At 37.9% G+C, this 21,048-nt stretch overlaps 1 protein-coding gene across 4 annotated transcripts in view; it reads right to left on the minus strand.

Annotated features, from left to right (window-relative positions):
* Nucleotides 1–21,048, minus strand: part of ntm (neurotrimin) — a 430,835-nt gene that overhangs the window by 57,547 nt on the left and 352,240 nt on the right. For all 4 annotated transcript variants that reach the window (XM_023401410.2, XM_087172715.1, XM_023401411.2 and 1 more), the window contains one exon: nt 4,055–4,287. In XM_023401410.2, the coding sequence (XP_023257178.1) occupies nt 4,055–4,287 (233 nt within the window). The remainder of the gene's footprint in view (nt 1–4,054; nt 4,288–21,048) is intronic.

Below are 21,048 nucleotides of genomic sequence, written 5' to 3' on the forward strand. Positions count from 1 at the left end.
ACCCATGTTAACTGCCTTTTTGTGTATAAATCGTATGTCTATTTTTGCACACAGGTCTCTCTTGTAAAAGAGATCTAGAACTCAGTGAGACTATCTGTTTAAATTAAGGATCTAATAATAATAATAATAATAATAATATTAAAATGGCCAGATAAAATGACTGCTACCTGTTAGAAGTGATGATAAATAAGTAAATTGGATTGATATTTCAAGCAGAATGTTTTCTTCAATTAATATTACAGGTGTTTTCTATCTTTTAAAAACATTTTAAACTATAAAACCTTTCCTCTTTGTGCTGTTTCGTATCATTAGGTGCACCACACTGAACATGGACAAGAGAAAGAAAAGGAGAGTCTGATGGATGAATATAATTGCTAAGCATGGTCAAAGTAAAGGCTACAAGACCATCTCAAAGCAGCTTCATATTCCTGTGGCCGCAGCTGCTAATATTAAGTTTTAGCTCCACCGGGTGACCTCCCTTGAACAGAAGGATAGTTCAAATAGTGGTAAAGGAACAAAGGGAAACTTCAAAACTAATACAAGCGGACCTCCTGGATCGACATACAACATTGTCTCATCACGCCACTGCTTCCTCAATGAAAGTGGGCTAAATGGGAGAAGAGCCCACTTTTGAAAGAGAATTATAACATAGCCTCAGAAGAGTATGGTGAAATTCATGTGAACAAGCCACAAGGCTTTTTGGAAGATGTCCTGCAAACTAATTAAACTAAATCAGAGCTGTTTGGTAAGTAACATCAGCTCAATCTTCACAGAAGAAAAAAAAAAAACAAAAAAAAAGCTTTCCCCACTGTGAAACTCTCAGTTGTGGCTGTTTTGCCGCGTCTAACACAGGGAGCTTTGAATCAGTGCAGGGCACAATGAAATCAGAATATTTTGAAGGTCTAGTATCAGAGAGCTTTGTCTCAGTTACAGGTCATGGCTCCTCCAACAGGGTAATGACCCAAAACATACATCTAAAAGCAGCCAAGAATAGATGAGAAGAAAACATTGGACCGTTCTGAATTGGGCTGCTATGAGTCCTGATCTTAATCCGACTGAACATCCATGCAAAGAGCTGAAACTCACGGTTGGAACTGGAGCTGTTTTCTCAGCAGGCGTGGACCAAACTACCAGCTGAGAAGTGAAGAAGTCTCATTAAGTGCTACAAAAGGTGCTTGATTGCAGTGCTACAAAATATTAGGTTAATGGTCCTGGTATTTTTGCCCATGCCATATACTGTATGTTACAAAAGCAATGTGTCTGTCAATATAGATAATGTAATATAATAATATAATTTAGTCTATTAATTATACAGTAGACTAGATAGTAGTGGGTGCCAATTACCAACTTATTTCAGAGAAACATTATTTTTTTAAGTGGAAGATTATGGGGTTAGAAATGAGAGTCGTACTGGAAAAGCTGTATTCACACATCTCAACATCTTACAATCTTATCTTAATTTCTAATTTTCATCTTTTTTGTGTTATGATGTGATTTTTTAGTGTCTGTCTTTTTTCAGTGGCAATTACATTTTACACTGTCACTACTTTTTCTGTGTCACTGGTCTTCAGTTTCAACTTTCTTTCACTGTTTTGGCATAGAGGGGGGGGGGGGGGCTAGAGGGGAGGAGCAAGGAGCGCTTGGTTTGTTTATACTCAGAAGCCTGACAGGACCGCATACCTAGGCAACGGTTTTACACCAGTTCACCTGCAACTCCCGCACCGCAGGTAGGTCTACTTTTCTCTGCCTCTTTGTTTTATTTTTCTGTGGAACCCTTTTCAGTGCCAATATAACTTTTTCCAATACAGCTTTTTCAATCCCAGTGTTTCCTTTTTCAGTTCAGATTTTCTTTTCAATGCTAAATTTTATTTTTCAATGTTAAAATGTTACTGTGACTGTTTTAGTTCCACAGAAGGGTAGAATCTAGGACTGCCATCAACCAAAGATTGTCCTGGTTGACTTAGTACAAGCCATTAGTTGACTATTCATTGCATGTTTCTGATGATGGTTTTAATCATTTTAAGGTAGTTTACCTAACATTAATGCCTCTTACAAGTGTTTCAAGAGAAGCGTTGTTTCGAGGTCACTGGATGATACTTTACATACTTTTGTATAAAATACTTTTTATACAGATTATAACATCCCTTGCAAGGAAATCAGTTTGTCTTTAAAAAATGTTCAAATGTGAAATGTTCCAAAGGTTGAGCATCTGACTAATGATATAAGAGGAAAAAGGTACGGTAACTACTTTCTGACTGCAGGAAATTTCAAGCAATTTTGAAAGTTTAATGCAAAACAAATATCTGCAACATTGACATATGACCAATCCAAGCCTAGTCGCAAGGAATATAAATTGTCATCAATTATAATTTTAAATCCTTGGGGATTATCTGACAAATTACCATGTTGTTTGTATCTTTTGTTCTTTCTTTGTTTATTCTTAGTCTTTCTTAGCATATAGTTTTCATTTCATCCTTCATTCTTCGATCTTATTACCCTAGTATTATTTCACTGCATAACTATGTAGTTCCATCAAATCTGAAGAATGGAATTTAATTTAGATTGTTTGCCCTGCAACCAACAGACCAATTAAAACTGACAAAGATTCTTCTCATCCACTAAATTTTGGTTGACTATTAGAGGAGAGCCCCATTACTACATACCACATGACTTTGGCCGAGGCTGAATATTTATTTTCAGATAACAACTTGTGCACAGGAGTTTTGGGATTCTGTATGTAAAAGTTCTCAGGAGATAAAAAAAATAAATAAAAAAAATAAATATATATTAGACTGTCTTTAGCCTTAACATGATGTGAGTCACCCTCTCTAATGAAGAGGAAGGTTGAGCTGGTGGTGAAAGTTATCTTAGTCTTGAACTGCAGTGACCCCAGTGTCCACATCAGTCAAAGTGCTCTTCAGCAAGATCATGCGCATCTGCTCTCTCCTGCCCCTGTGACCTGCCTGTTAACTACACTGAATATGTATGTGTGACTTATAGGAATAGACACGGTAAGTAAGTAGACACGGCAGTAGAATTAAGATGTAATTATGTCATTTACATAAATGCACCCTAACAGTGTAAAAGTTTACAAAATAAAATGAACAACAACAAAGTGTGTTACCATCCTTACAACTTTCACTAGTTGAATAAAAAATCATTTGTTTCAAGAGGAGATTTTTCTGAGTTCATTTACAATCAGTTCAGAAATTATGAATAAAAAAAAAAAAGATGGAGTCAATTTAATGGTAATTGTGGTTTTAAAATGCAGGTGGTGCTGGTTGCTCTGACTCTTTTCTGTGTCATAAATGTTGCATTATTATTGTTTGGCATCAGGTTGAAGAAGAAAACTGAGAATCCAAACTCGGCTGATAATATCTGGTTCTTTCTCTATTATGAAATCGGGGTCGGCGCCTTGCGAGCAGCACTTTATGCTGCACGGCTCATCTGCATATTTAATTGGTTGCATTTAACTTACTCATTATGATATGTGTATACAGCGCAGTGCACTTCATTGTGCACTGCATTTCCATGAGGACACTATTACAACTCCACACATAATTTTAGCCAAAGCATCTTAACATCTGGTATTCCCCATTAACCTTACCCAACGTAGTGAATGAAGCACACACTCCCCTCCCTCTCCTTGAGCAAGGCATTTAGCCCCTAATTGCTCCAGTGGAGCAATGAATGAGGAAATGAGATTCAAGAGAGACAGCACGTCTGTTTTTACTCTCTGGTTTGTTCACTCATGCCCTCATGTGCTGGTGCACAGGAATAACACAACCATCAATCACACAGTGTAAATCATTTATACTGTGTGACATAAACAGATCACCTCAGTGTGATATGAGTAATTGTGCATCAGATTATTATTACATTAGACACCTGTCAAGCTGAGCCTATAGAAAATTCAACATACAGGTCTATAACTGGCAGCTGGTTAAAAGGAAACAGCAGTTTTATAGAATTCCTTCAAAATTCATATTATTAGTACTGGTATTTAGTAGTAGCAGTAGCCTCAGCAATAGCAGAGGTGGTACATATGTGTTACCTTGGACGAGGATGTGAACAGAGGTGGTTCTTGGTCGACTGCTTGTCTGGACCGCGCACACATACTGCCCCTCATCTGTCATGTCCACGTTTTCAATCTTGATGGTAAACTCCTCTTGATTGAGGGTCACCAGACTCACTCTGGGATCCACCGACCATTTATCTTCTCCAGCGTACAGTATACTCGACCGGTTCAGCCATGCTGTGTGTGTGACAACGTCCCCCTGTGCACACCTGTAATAAAAGGAATAAAAAATAACGGTGAAAGTCTGACTTTTTCTGAAGTGGAGCAGAAGTTATATGAAGCACATATGGATGTGATAGATATCTAAAATTTATGTCCAATATTCTTGCTTGACAAAATGTAAACAATCAGGTCAAATAAACAACTTAAATGCCATATTTGTCAAATGCAATAATTACTCCTTTGCCTCGAGAACATTCACTCAGTCGCCAGTTTATTAGGAACAACTGGCTAAAATTAATATAACAGTTAACAAGCTGTATATTAATGTATTAACATGTTAGTATCCATATTACAAATGTTATATGGGTCAAATTGGACTTGGATAATCAGATTTATCATGTTGAGAGAAAAAAAGAAAACAATGAAAGAAACGATTTCAAGCGGCAACTGTGATGATGCGGACCACCAGACATACATCCTAGCCTAATATAACAGACAGGTGTTACTATTATTTTGTCCTTCCCCATTTATATCAGTTAGGGTGGGCTACATAACAGCTAGGTGTTCCTACATGAGGACTCTCTACATTTTACTGCAAACTCCAGTGTTTTTTTTTTTTTTTTCCTGTCTGAATGGGGGCTCATCACGCTGATCAGCAAACCTTCAACAAGAAAGGAGGAACTAATCAGGGGAACCAGCTGGTGAAGTGTTTGGTTCTTCGTTTCACATGATTTTCACCACGGCTGTTAAAAGCTCACTGATACATAAAAAGCATGTAACTGTACCACAAGACAGTGTAGTGAATAGGACCTGGATCAGCTGAATTTTACAGGCTTATCTTAAGTAAGCATGCTCTGCATAAAACTGGTACAATAAGTAGATACCTATTGGTGTGTTATGACTGAAAATAACCATGTGTCTTTTGCTTCACTACAGAATCAACTTCACTAAAATGTAATTAATTTCTACAATTTCACATAATTATATGTCCCATTATAAAGTAACTGCATTTCTCAGTTTTTCTATAAAAAGGAGGACATTTTCATGTATCATGATGTTCTAACAGCATCAAAATGGGAATATTAATACCATTTCAATTATTAGCAGTCATGTTTGTTCAAACATTTGAGAATTTTTCAATACACTTAGTAACTAGACACATTGTATGAATGCAAATGCAGCTCTCGAGCAGTCATCAGGTTTCTTTTGTTAATCTGCCCACACGCTTGCTTTGTGACATTCAAAACTGATGGAGACAATGAGCTGAAACTGCACCACAGAGTTCTGCACAATTACAAGAGATTGGTTTCACCAGTCACCAAATGCAGCTTTGATACAGGAGCTGGGTCACCGATCTTTGACTGTTTCCACAGAGCAACACTTCTGCTATATTTTCAGACAAATCTTTGGATCCCGCTGAGAAAGCACCAACAGAGTTGAAGAAAAGTAATAAATAAAACAGAAAAAAAAGTATAACTTACAAGTGAGTGTGCCAGCGGAGGAATAAATTCATACTTTGTACAAACTCTACTTTTGGCTGCCAAATGCCTGTTTATCATCCGGGTTTATTTAACTTTCAGTTGGCTAATTTTCCAATGTACAGAAGAACAAGAGATTTTTCTACATTTAAACAGTTTAGAGTGGTGGCAATGTAATAGGAGCTTGACGCTTTGCAGCTGAAAGAATCTCGGCTCCATTTACGCTGCCACAGCTTTTGTTAGAGCATTAGTCACTTCCACTTCAGCGACTGCAGAGGACAAAAAACTGAGTGTATGTGTGTGTGTGTGTGTGTGTGAGCAATAGCTTTCAAGTTTTCACAGTCTATGAGTGGTTATCAATTTACTGGTTACTTATTTGCTTTATTTACTTTGATAAAGTAGATTCAAAAAAGAGTATTTCTAATGGCTACAGTAAATTGATTTCTGAGCTGTAAATGCAGCAGGGTTTGAACCGCGCTGACCCTGTAACTTTTATTTAAGATGAAAATAACAAGAATTGATATGTAGCGAGTTTAAGGTCACGCATACACCTACAAGGACACATGCTTGCATATACATGGATGCTCGCTCAGGTGTAAAAACTGAAGGATGAAACATTTCTTGGAGGAGATCCAGCATGCAACCTCTTTAGTGAGAGGCATATCTACACTGTCAGCCTCAGTGTCCTTGTAAGGCCATTAGCTTAAGAGACATGCTTTCTTCAATACAGGAGGGAAACTGTTTTTGATTCTTGATTAAGCGACATGTCAATTTCCCATCCAGCTGCTAAATCGTGCACAAGAACTCAAACGTTCTCTGTTTCGAACAAACATGGAAGATACAATACAGCCAAAAGCAATTCAAATTCAAACCTGATTCTGTTTGAATCAACTTCCAGTTCCAGTAGCAGTCCTCCAACCTGAACGATACAGGTCGTGTTTTTCAACCCTCTGATACGATCCCATAGGAGCGTATTGGACCTTGGTTGTCATGGTTATAATAATAAACACACGGACTGTACCAGGAGTGGCATACATATGTTCATCGCCATGGTTACTGTCGTAACAGTCATGGCTGGCTTAGGTTTAGGCACAAAAAAGTACTTGATAAGGTTTAGCAAAAGATCATGATTTGGGTTAAAGTGATTACTTCCTCAACGTTAGACAATCTTTGTTGTCATGGTTACAGTAATAACAAATGGTTAACTTTGTTGAACGGTCATGGAAGAACATGAACTGCAACCTTCACATTGGAATCGAAACCGCTCTCTTGTGTCATATTCCTGTGTTTTGTTTACCCGTCCATCCACCACAACAGCCTCCTGACTCAGACTTTGTCGCTCTATAAACTACATCACCGCACTTTTCCATTTGCTGCTGTCATAATTACTGTGGCCGCTAGATGTCACCTAATAGCAAAACATAACCATGTGTAATAATAACCTGCTGCATAAATGACCTATGAGGTTGTTTTTCACAGGTGTCAGATTAGCAGGTACCACAGGCCACTGGCCCCTCTGTTCAGACGTCAAAGTGTTGCGTGTCATTTGTCAAATAAAGTGTCTGAGTATCTTGAAAAGGGCTATGTGAATAAAATGTATTATTATTTGCTATTATTAAAATGACCTGTTTCATTGGTAACTTCATGAATACACAACGCAAAAAAGACACAACAGTACATACACAAGCTCACAGTGCAAATGAAAATGAGCTCAGAACAAGATTTTTTTTTTTTTTTTCTTTCATGGTGTTGGGACTCAAGTGGTGGAGACCACATGCTCTTTGTTCTACAGACAATAGAACTCACTTCCCCACAGTTGCTCACTGTTCACACTTGGGGACGACCCTCCCACAGGGACCTCACTGACCAGTCAGTGTTGGTCAGTGTGTGACATGAGACCTCCCAGGGTGTTACCAGACAAAATCGGATCTCCTTCTCTGTTCTTTCTCTTTTCTTTTTGGCTTGCTCAGGAGCAGGAGCTCCTCTCCCCTGTCGGCTCTTCAAGGAGCAACAAGGCCCCAGCCCAGGTCAGCCCTGCTACCTGAGACAACAGTTCTTTTCCCGTCCTGCTCACAGCAGACTGCAACACTCTTCTCCTCAACAGCAGCGACCTGTTTAGGATTAACTGGCATGAACCAAGTTCTCTTTCGAATCAGTGGTTACAACACAAGGTCAGCCAGCTGATTTTCCAAGCAATAGGAGCCACAGCAGAGTTAGCGTGGAACAGTTAACTCTGTGAGAAGAACTAAGGAGATAACAGCGGAAGTCACACAGCCAGACAGGACTTTACTCCACCAGAAAGCCACACAACTCACTGGATATGTCAACAACACTTGAAAGGATGTTTGTTTTGTTACGAGTACTGGGTAATGTTAACTGACTAGGCCTAACCTTACCTAGCATAGCACAGCTAAGCAGCAGAAATCTAAACCTTTGTATATGTAACTGTTGGTTAATGTTTTGTTGTTGTTATGTTTTCTTAGGTTGTGGTTAGTCAAAGTTGTGTACTTGTATGTTCACACACATACCTGTAGTACATCTCAGTTCTAGAACATGCATGCAGCGAACCACCTCCCTCTAAACTGGTACCTTTAGATTACATGAGCTAGGCTAACAAAGAAACTCACACCTTCCCTCCCCCGCACACCAGGTGGTCTCAGCGGCCATTTTGATTGGTTCCTTTCTTTATCACCATTTTCGGTAGTCTTCCTTGTTCAGGCAATGTGGTCACAGCGACCATTTTGAATCGGACATCTTGCATTTGTCCGTGTCCCCACAGACACACCCCCATACACACATACGCATACACACATTGTGTTTTACTCTGTCCTATTGTAAATAAATGTATTTAAGTATAACTACTGGTGTGTTTAATGTTGCACAAGTGTGAATATTGCCAACCTCTACTCAGCAGAACTCTAATCCTTTGACTTTAACTTACCGTTGATATGGTAATTTGGTTATAGTTATTAAGTTAATTATTAAGAGTTCCAGATTAATCGTAATAATTTGAGGCAGAACTAATATTGGCTATTTTGCCTATTAGTTTAGGTGGTGCCCCCGAGGACTTCAATTCATTTTAAAGTTATTATTTTAATACTGATATTTTCTTAATGTATGATAGCTTATAAATTGATAAACAACCAAAGGTCCAACATATGGTGCCCTGTGTCTACAGACCCAACATTTATGGTGTCTAGCTCGTGAGGCGGAGCTCAGACCCAACAATGGTAAATATTTGGCCCATTCACTAAAGGTATAACATCACTCATGATTTGATTTGCTATTGAGCTGCATTATGTGAAATGTAGGATCCACATCTCCTGTACCCTCATCCATATTAGTGTTTCAAGGTCTGAATATCTCTGCTGTACTCCTTTGATTTTGACCTTTTCTTTCTGTCTTCTTGTAAGCCACATAACTTTATAGCAGCGCAACACAAAAACTGACTCACAAGTAAGGCTATCTTAATGTAGCTGAGGGTACTTCCCCATCAACAAGACTTTTGCAATCCAAAATATAAAAATGTGCTCTGTTTTTTAACCAGTGAATGGTAAAGGAGATGTGTTGTAGCTGTCACTCACACCCAGTCAAAGAGAAGTTATTATGTTTCAACAAGTTTAAATATGGGCCATGTCAGATTTGCCTCCATGTTCTGAAATAAAATAGCTCAGACAGAAAAGATTGCTTTTGTACTGAGAAGACATTTGATAAGAGGGATGTCAGTTCCTGCCTTTCTAGTTCAGTCATATGGACTTGTGCATTTTGATGCTCATATTACAGTGATATTCGGTGTTAGTTATATTATAGGTGAATTGTATGATTCATTTTCATATCACTTTTTCCAGCTTTCCTGTACTTCCCCCAAGGTGGGAAGAAAGAGGTGCTGACTTTTACCATGGCAACAGTACAAAATACAACCATCATTTAAAAGATAAATAAATAAACACATATTTGAAAATAATTTTTAAAAAGACTAGAGTATGAAGTGGTTAAGTGTCTCTTGAAGTTACCCCTGTATTATTATCAACCACTGAGATATGCAGACTTCTGACACAGGCTGCGGTGCAAAGGACTCTAGAGGGCAAAATTGGTGTACAACTTTTAACAAAAAAATCATGATCATATGAATTTTAAAAAACGTAGAAATCTTACTGTTTACTTATTAGTCTTCAGTGTCAAGGCTGTGGTCAATGCCTCCTACAGAATTGCACCTTCAGGGGTTTTGGCTTAATTTGAGAGGGTCAGTGACACAGTTAAGGGTATACTAGCACGGTGTTTACACTGACTTTCAATTCCCATTTTATGAGAAACTCTGTGCAGTTGTGTTGAGTGGGAGTGCTGATTCTTTGAGTGTGATAAAAGAGTACAAAACAAGTCATAGGATATAGAATTGCAGTTGCTGATCTCTCGATAGTCATTAGATGAGGAGGAAAGAGGAGGAGAGTAAAGCTCCTGTGCCTCTTTAGTTGAGTTTTGCTGTACAATGGTAAAGTTTCTGAGTCTCCATGTGCAGAAATTCTTATACACATATCTGCACGAATGTCACTACATTCTCTTCAGCCCTATACTGGTATCATCTGGTGTTAACATTCTTGATACCACAAGAAGGGAAAACAGCTAATTGGAATTATTCCAATTATTCTAATTATTTTAACTCAGCCAAGGAGTTACCATGTGTCTGTTTGTTGGTTTTTTGGTTTGTTTGTTAGCGGATTACGCAAAAAGAAAACTCTGAAACAAAGGATTGGACATGGCCTATGGAAGAACCCATTAAATTTTGCAGATCCAGAGGAAGAATTAAAGCATCGGCACCATAATTGACATTTTTGTAAATTTCCCAGGAATTAATGTTTGCATCTTGATTTAAAAAAAAAAAAAAATGGTTTTGATCTATGACTGTACAATTTGGTGCACATCACCATAATAATCTGGATTGGACAGATGTGTATAGGATTATTTGGCCTTGGCAGAGGTTTATTTTTTCATTTGTCAGCAATATTACTCGGTGTAGGGATGGGACATGAGTCAAGGAAGAACCCATTTAATTTTGGTTTATATATGCTTAAAGGAGCTATTTGTAAGTTCTGCTACTGCTAGTCAGCATTAGCTTTATCAACATTTTATTTACCTTGCGATTTCAGCATTAAACTCCATTAATTTACTCACCAAGAGCTGTCTCCAGCAGTGGAAAGCAATGCTCTTGTTTTTTAGCATGTTAACTACCTAGCCTGTCTTCTAGCCTAGCTTCGAGTTTGCCCTGAAGAAGAAGCGCAGCTCAGAAAGTGTGTTATAACCTCTTGTATTGTAAATGCAGCAATGACTGAAGCTCTTGGCAAGACTGGTAAGTAAACAGCTGTTAATGCTAATGTTGGCAATTTAGAAATAGAAAACCTTACAAATAGCTCCTTTAAAGGGGTGGATTCAGGAATGTTTTTATCACTTTCCTTAACCTTATGAGATTTTTCAACATTTTTGTCAGTTTTCCCAGGATCTTGATGTAAAAAAAAAAAAAAAAATCAGACATACAGTATTTATGGCATTGGAATCTATGACTTTGTGCAATTTGGTGCAGATCCAGATAATAATCTGGATCTGACAGACACGTGTAGGATTTTTTTGGCCTGGGCAAATGTATGCGTTCCACTGAGTGCCATTCTCATTCTTAAAGAAACTATATGCCTCACCAGCTAAATCCCCCCAGAGAGCAACAAAAAGAAAAACGAAGGGATAAATATTTTACATACCATATAGTCTTTCCTTATCACTTCGGCACAGATGGTAAAAAGAATTAATCCAAATAAACTGTCAATCCTCACCAAAGCATGAGAGGAGGATGGGAAGGAGAGATGTTAGATTGGGAGGTGAAACTGTATCCATAAGCAAACAGCTTTTCCCCCTCTCTTCCTCATGTGTTTTCTGACAGTAGTGTGCAGAACATTAAAAATACATTACACTTGTTGCTCCACAATTAGATGTCACCATGCAGACTCTGTTTGCACTGTGGATTAGCTGAGTTAATGTTTAATGTTATATCATCAGTAGCTTTACTTCATCTCTTTCAACATTTAGTCACTGAAGACATTAACATTACCCTATAATGACTCACATTCACTTGAACTGGAGATGTTCAAGGTGTGCTTTTTCAAAGCTACAATAGAATGCAGGCTTAGTTCAGTGATTGGAAAAAACAAGTGTTGTTTTCAAGAATTTCATAATATAAAGTTCAATCACTATGTGCATATATTTAATGTGTAAATTATCAGATTTCACATGAAAGAGACTTGTCAACAAATGTCATATTGGTTCAAGCTCTTTTCACAAACATTTTACTTCCATTTCAACCCACTATCTGGGTAGATTTAATACGATACTAATTAAGTATTATTGGAAATTGAGTATTAATGTGTGTTAAGGAGGTGAGAAAATCTGCCACTCAGAAAATAGTGAGACATTCCATCCTGAATTATTTTGTTTGTTTCAACAAATGTAGATGTCAACTCCAGTCTCTCGTGGGACGGTCGTGCGCTTTGTACACCTAGTGACAACTCTAGCCTCATCCTTGTTGAATATTGAATATGTGACTTCATTCAAAAATAAAAAAAAAATAAAAAAACATAATCTTATTATGTATTAAGCTCTGAGTGCTTCCAAAACACATGTGAAACATTAGTTACATCAAGCCCTTCTGAAAAGAGTAAACACAATGCTGACAAAGTCTGTCAGCACCAGGTAAATCTTTCTGCAGTATAAAAGAGTTTTAAATCTGGTGTCTGTGGCGACTTTCCCATGCTGTGGGTGACAAATATTAGACTTTAACACATTTTGTATATAGTCCTTGGTCATTAGCAACACTGTCTAATTCAGTGGTTCCCATTTTCTCATGGCCCGCTTGACAATCTCTTTTATTTTAATGATAACAATGGAACATTCAGGACTGAACTGAAAGCAGGGGAAGCTTTCTCCTGTTGCTGGCCAGCTATCCATTTTGATATTTTGATACAGTTTTTGCCATGGATGTAATATTTTAGTGGGAAGCAAGTATACAATGTGATCCGGCCAGTGGCAGTATAAAAGTTCCATCGGTGTATCACAGTGATATGCCTTAATACAAGAAAAAGATAATACAATAGTTTTTAATCATTTGTTTTTAAAATTCATTACACAACATAATTTAGATTGTTATTATTATTATTATTATTACATCTTTTCACCAAAATTGTACTGTTTTGAAAATATCAGCCCAATTGAAATACCTTTGTGGCCAGGCTCACAGGTAGGGAACCACTAGTCTAATTCTAGCGTGACTTCATGAGTGACTTCATGATGGCAATGTTGATGGCAATGTTGTCTCACTGTTACTATGAATATATACACACACAGCCTGTTTTTAATAGTTTATTGTCACAGTAACATGATGGCGCTGCACAGCAGTTACAGGTTTAGTGCAGAACAACATCTTCTTTGATATCGGGGGGTTTTAATTACTTTAGTTCTGCTATTGAAGATGCACCTGAGGCTACTGATGATAAGGAATTAGTTTTTTTTTTTGATATTCATGAATCAGATTATTAAAAAGCAGAAGAGAAACACAAGCCAGAACTGATAATGGCTAAAATTATCCAAGCACAGGGACTTTGGAAACTGTGGTATTCTTGGTTTCAGCATCTGTGTGTATTTATGGAGTTATCGAGTAGGTGCTTTCTATGTTGAAAACCACATATGATTCCGACGAGCAGGGCTCAGTCCCAACCAACACTTCAGCAAGTTTTATTAGGAAGTGTTTCATAAACAGGCTGCTCCAACACTGAAATTATCCTTGTAGTAGCTTCCTCACAACCTGGAGTCTGAAGTTACTACTTGCAACTGAAGCCAAAACTTTGGTGTTCGCTGTCATAAAAACGTCAGACACATGATAGTCAGTTTCCAACTGAATGACCTGTCAAGGCTTGTCAGAAAGTGTTCTGGGCTTTTGCATGTAAAATCCTGAAGTGGTACGGCACTGAAGAATAAAATGTGATGGGATGGTATGGTATATGTTTTTGTTTACTGTCTGTTGTTTAAATGAAACTTTATCCAGGATAAAATGTAAAAAAATATATGTATAAATATGTTAAATATAGAGTTAAATTTGAGAAAGATTGGGGCACCAGCCAGTAATAATTAAGCTATTTTATGTAGTAATTAAATAGAGTAACCTTAGACACAGTGATTCTCTGCAATCAGAAGAAATTATAAATATCTGGTGGTTAAATGTTACCAACAGCAGGAACAAAAAGAAAGAAAATACAGTAATTGATGGTGTTACAGAGCTGCAATTACTCTATTCTGAATATTTCATAAATGTGAGAGGTCTGACTGAATGTTACACCGAATTCAATTAAAACATGTTGGAAACAGAAATACAATTTGCTAAAATTTACCTTTTTGCTTACTGAACGGTAAGAAAAAAAACTACAGTACATATGTTGGGTTTTTGTTGAAACTGTTTCAGAGAGGTGTTGTTTCAGTGGTATGATCATACTGGAGGGCGTTTCTGTAATTTAGCCTGTGCTCATTGATATAAACAGCATTGACAAAATAATAGAAGCATATGTCAGTATAATGCATAAAACACAACAGCATCACAACCTACAAAAGTTTGAACACAAAATGAACATTGTAATTATCATCAAGGCAGGATTTACTGCAGATTTATTGCATTTTTTGCTTGACGTATAGTTAAACTGCCAACTGAGTGTGTGTATGTATTTATTTCCACAACATAGCACAGCTCTGGAGAACATGAACAACACCCAAGACTAAAGACAAGCTGAAACTAGAATTGCACTCAGTAAAGTGCACGCCTCGAAGGCCAAACAATCCTACACGTCTGATTATTATCCAGGTTATTATCTGGGTCTGCACCAAACTGGACAGACTTGTAGATCTCAACACCATAAATATGTCCGATTTTTTACTGTATCTGGGAGAAATATCCTCTGCTGCAAATTAATTAAGAACTGCTAAATTGACTTTTGCTGTTTTTTTTTTTTTATCAATGACAATAAAGATCTATTCTATTTCCTTTTTTTTTGGTACCGCTAAGAAGTCATGACAAAATTTATATCAGAAATGAATCAAGTAATGTTTTGCTCAGTGTGACTGACACAGAAACAACTTGTCTTTTTGTGTTTCATAGAACAGCTATGTGCGGTAGCTGTAGGTGCATGTCCATGCGCTATGAGTAAGTATTCATGTTTTCCATCTCTGTGTTGAACAAAGCAGATAAACAAGTGCTGCCATGACCTGATGGAAAAAGAGCCACTTGCGCTGCCTAATGTCCCACCATAATCACAATGATATATTAGGCCTCAGCAGGTATGCTGATCGGGCCATTAATTAACCCATGCATTCATTAGGAAGCATTTCTGTGTCAGCATACCCGTCTCCATGCAACATGTGGGTGGAATAAATCTGCACTCTGCATCTTGGCTGAGCTCTAATCTGTTCTTTTCACATCACGGCAGATATGCCTCCATGACACCAAACTGAGAAGCGTCATGGGGTGTAAGATGGTGCATGGACAGTTCATTAGACTGGTTTAATTGAGGAGTAATCACTGAACCTGCCTCACTGGTATTCAGCCAAAATTACTTTAGGCTGCCTGTTAAAGCACAATCACTGATGTCTGGACACTTTTTTTTTTAATTTATGTATTTATTGTTCTTAGGACAGGAGCTTTCCCAGTGGTGTCTTGGTAGGTGGGTATACAGTGGTGCCATTGTATTCGCATCATATTTGTAATTGTATGTGTCCAATTAGACATGAAGCACGCTCATTGTGCAACAAATGCAATGGAGAAATTTGCTTAAGACTTCTTTCCAGGTGCCATTCAGGAGGGCACTCATGTTGTCTAGGAGGAAATACTGCCTCAAAGGCTGAAGTCAGGGAATGAAACTCTTGTTTACTGTGAATGACCAAAATAATGAAAGACCCATTCTGCAAGATGTCCATTGATTTGTATCTGTAGCTCTTATAAGTCGGTATACAAATTCTCCTGCCCAGAGTTGAGTGCAGGTCGTACGCACCACTACACCTGCAACCCTGTCTCCTAGAACCTGACTTTATTTTGCTGTCCAGATAACTTTTTTGGACGTCATTCAAAAATAAAATAAAATGTTTTTTTGTTTTTTTTCATAATTAAAGAATCTGGCGGATGTTGACACTGTTGCACTGCAATCTGACTAAAGCATATTGAAACTTTTTATGTTATGTTTAGACACTCAGCACAAGAAGTGTTGCTTGTGAATATAATCCAGGCAGCAATTATGTTTCGCACCTCAATGTCATTAAAAACATGAATTAATTTTAAACTGTATAAACATCATTTCTGGGAGACGCCGGGTCTGATCACAATATAAATCAGCTCATGGGAAAATTGACTAAGTAAAATGGATTAACAAGCTTTGTATTCAGGAAGATCAAATGAAAGTCATGCTTTCAGAAGAAAGCTGCATAGGCCAGATCACTAACAATTATGAGAACACCTGCCTGGAAGAGGTTGTGGTTGCTATTGTCACTATGGTAATAAAGGATGCAGCAGAAGAACTACACACACCTGGGAATTGACAGGACACTTGGGGAGCAGGTGAGCACCTTCAGGTACTTGGGAGTCCATATCACTGAGAACACAAACATACATCTTAGTGATGCAATGCCTTTACCTCCCCAGAATCTCAATGGGGGTCCTTTAGACCCTGCTACTCTGATGCTGGAAAGCAGGGTGCATCAACAACTGGTCTGGGAACTGCCCTACAGAGAGTGGTGCACCAGTGGACCTTCACTACCCATTCTGCAGGACTTAAACACCAGAATGTGCAGAGCCAGAGATACAGTATGAATGAGACTCCCTTCTACAGCTTCTACACTCAGACAAATGCTTCTGTAACCACAAGTTTAAAAGAGAAAGTAAAAAAAAAAAAAATGAATGTGAATCCTGAAATTACGCATTTTTTGTAATTTCTTTGTATAGTTTTCTTTATAACTGTGACATATGCACATTTTAATTTTTTATACTAGAATTACTGCCTTGCAGATACTGAAACCCAAATTGCCTCTGGTGTGTAATCGGTGTGAGTGCGTTTGAATGGGTGAATGTGTGGTGTAAAGTGCTTTGAGTGGTTGATAACTTAGTAATTGACCACTAGTGGTCGATTGCACTACAAAAGTGCAATCCAATTACTTGCAGTTGTATGCCTCGGCCAACTGGCCAAGTATAGCGTTTTTGCGTAACAGTGTTTTTGCAGAACATTATGATGTCACAGTGAAGTTGACCTTTGACGTTTTGGATATAAAATGTCTTCACTTCATCATTCTATCGCATCATAGACATTTGTATTAAATTGTGTCATAATTAGTGTATGTGTAGGTTTTGTGTGGTCACAGTGATCTTGACCTTTGACCACCAAATTCTAATCAGTTCATCCATGAGTCCGAGTGAATGTTTCTGCCAGATGTAATGAAATTCCCTCTCGGCGTTCTTCAATTATCACATTCACAACAACGTGACCACTGTGACCTTTAACTTTGAAAAATTATAATCAGATCAAGATCAGATTTTATGATCAAATCAGATCATCAGATTCTAATCAGTTCATCTTTGACTCCAAATGAACATTTGTGCCAAATCTGAAGCGATTTCCCTGATAAATTTCCCTGAAACATAAAGCCTCCGGTTCTGGCTTTCACTGACACAGGCGTAAAAATGAAAATGATGCAAAGATCTGATATACACTTTTGAATTGTAACACTTATATGGCTACATTATTATATTATTACATTACTATTATTTAATTATATAATGTTTTGTTTTTTATAATTGTTTATCTGTACATTGTTATCATTAATATTTCTTTTTACAATTCTGATTCTATTCTACTTCAAATATTGTATGAGAATGTGACGTGAAATTATCACTGGTAACTAAAGAACAGCTGATAAAGCTGTTCAGACAGTCACACTCCATTTAACCTGTAGCCATATAACAAAATGAAGCATCACTTGCAGTAATAAGACATTGTCCTATATTGTACAGTACGAAGCAGGTGAGCTAAAATAAATAGTATTATGTCACTATGTGAAGGTCATGCAGAGTGAGATCCATTAAAACGATTGACTAAACTGTCCCTGGAGTATTGCCAATGTTTTTACCTGAGCCATGGATCAAGGAATGAATGAGGATGCTTTTGTTTCAGACTGCGGTATCGGACCCTCTCAAATGGCAGAGGTGCTCAGGGTTGAGATACAGGGAAGGAAAAATGTCATGTGATCAATGATCAATGTCAGTCTTTTGTATCTGTCAGGGCAGAGACCCGTGCCAATCAGCCAGCTATATACAGTACAGTATACTGTTTCGCTATAATGCTATTTCATAATTAGTATTTTGGCACTTTGTCTGTACAGGACCCCTGTTTTTTTGTCTTTGAGTTTATTTTAATAATTTTAATAATGATAGAGAGAACACATGTGTGAATCAGTTTCCAAACAACGGCCGAAAAGATGGAGGCTTGTGACACTTTTCCTTCCCACAATGCAAAATCACCAAAATAAAAAAAACCTTTTATTGAATTTCTATATTACACCACACATTTCAAAGTCATCTGCATCATTATAGTTTACATTGACTCCATAAACTCAAATGCATTTGTTTTCCTACCCCTTAGTTATTTACACTTATACATACCTTTAAAACAATACCAAATGTTTTGCTGAAATACATTTTTTTATAGAATGGAATCTGGAGGGAATAAAGTTTTTTTTTTTTTTTTAAATGGTCTGAAGTGCCCTGGAAAAAATGGTCTTAGAGAGCAGCCGTGGCGAGGCCCAGGTTGGGGATAGATATTTCTGAACACCTGGCACTACTACTATTAACTAGCATGCTTGGATCGGGGAAATTTCATGCGGGGCTGGACACCATTGTCCATGACATTCATAGGTTCACCTAAGAAAATAGGTGGAGAGCCCACCTAAGAAGGAGGGATTACTTAACTATATATGGTGGTGCACAGACACTCTGTCTTCAGTTCGGATCCGGATCTGATCTCATTTTTATTCTTGTGAAAGAATAAATTCTATTGCATTGGACTCTGACCATCTCCAGGGTATTCTTTTTAAAAATAATTTTTGACTCCAATAAATGTGCAACTTTGTAGACAGTTAAATGTTGTTTGAAGAAGTCTAGACTTAGACTCTGGCCTGGACTTGGCCTTTTTTTCTCCAACACAGCACAATGGGTTTTGTTCTGAAAAACCTTGATAGGTTTGATTCATGAATGAATCTGAGAGGTACAGTCTACAAACACAATAGCAATGACAGATGCAAATACAGGAAAAAATAAAACATTATATATATATATATATAAATACTTTAATAAACTCTCTTGGGTGTATCAAGATCCTTAGCCAACTGCTTCCTCCTCCTCATATCTGAGAGCAGCTTCCTACTCTGTATTTCCGTGATATAATGGCATCTTAATGTGTCAAAAATTATTAACTTAACCGTCTTAACTGTCCTACATGGCCCATAGGAATAGTATATGTGAACTCGTATGGTAATTCCACTTGAATTGCCTTGCTAGCAGGAAGTCTGCTTTTTCATATACTTATTTAGTCTGGGAAGGAGTGATTAAGAGCTGCAACACTTGAGAGTAATAAATAGTTGTAATATATGAGCTTGGAGATCTTCCAGGAAGCATTACTCTTTGAAACAGTCAACACATCATCGCTACATTGCTTCCTCAGTGTAACTGCTGAGCCGACACGGTCTCACTCCCACCTCGTCACATACGGATGCTTGGTCAGGGCCCCCTGGCTTCACTTTCTAACACGCTGGATTTCCCTTTAGGGTAATTTTTCAACGCGCAAAGGCGACATATTTCTTAAATGAATGAAGCGCTACATATGGCAGAGAACTTGCCAGGAGGAGGTTGGGGTAGATGGTGGGCATATAAAGCCCACAACTGTCACAACACCATCCATCAGTCCTGTTTGTGATTAGGTTAAGGCACCAAAAGTGCTTTTGTTAAGGTGAGGGAAAGACTGTGTTGTGGTTTAATACAGAAAAAAAATGAATGATGAATGAAAGGATGTTTTCTGTCTTTTCATCTTTACTAATAAAACATTTAATTCACTGAGCAGTTTATAGGCTGCTGGCAGTTACAACCATCTTTTAAGATGGAGTGTTTCTTTGCGTGTTACTCAACACATGATTGATGTTTGGAAATCAGTGAATACACCTTAAATGCCAATATGACAACTTTGAGTATTTAATTTCTTTTTATCAGTTGACAGCTGAATGTGTATAAATATCAACCGGATTATGTGAACTATAGATATTGCATTTCATCTGGAGAAAAAAGTAGCACGTGTGCACGCGTGTTGCAAGCAGGGCAAATTAAATTAAGTATTAATTTAATACTAGAAATAATAAGTTACTACATTAACCGGAAAACAAGTCTAATAACGCCTTGACGTTTGCAAAGGCAGGAGCTATCGGCGATTGTTCTAATGATCGTCGATCACCGATACCATCGTCCATCGGCACAACCCTAGTTCGTACAGCAGGTTATTGTGACCCATTGGTAAGTTTTGTTGTTAGGTGACATCTAACGGAGTAATAATGACAGGAGCAAACTTGAAAGCGTGGTGACATAGTTTATAGCGGGACAAAATCAGCGGTAGAAGTAGGTTAGGGTGGATGGATGTGTGAACAAAATACAGGAATATGACGTAGAAGAGCGATGTACGATTCCCGTGTAAATCCAGCAGTTCATATGGTAACCATGACTACAAAGATGGTCTATTGCTGATGAAGGTCTTATTTTAACCCAATTCACAATCTTTTCCTAAACCCTAATCAAGTCATGACCGATATTATAGTAACCACGGCTATGAAGGTAGCTATGTCCCTTTCGGTATAGTTTATTATTGTAACCATGACAACCGAGGCCCGGTACTCCTGCCACCATAGGGGCGCTATTTCAGGAAACTCTCCTATAGGGTCATACCAGAGGGTTGACCTATATGGTTGTTGAAATTGGAGACTTGTTGACATTTAGAGCTGTTGACAGTAGAAGAAGCGACTGTGTCAATTAGAGGAGGAGTTCAATACAACTATTTTGACAGGCTGACAAGTGCTCCTCATGGTGGCGGGTTACGACTTGCATTTTAGCCGTCCATTCATGCCTAGGGGTCTATTGTCTCATCGTTCATCGTTAACCACATTGCTGCTCCAGTTTATCTCCCTCTAGCTTGGAGGGGTCACTCATGGGTCTTGTGACAATGTCAGATT

Source organism: Seriola lalandi, unplaced genomic scaffold, assembly GCF_002814215.2.
Source record: "Seriola lalandi dorsalis isolate HSWRI2012SDOR001 ecotype SW California unplaced genomic scaffold, Sedor1 jcf7180002053675, whole genome shotgun sequence".
NCBI classification, from domain to species: domain Eukaryota; kingdom Metazoa; phylum Chordata; class Actinopteri; order Carangiformes; family Carangidae; genus Seriola; species Seriola lalandi.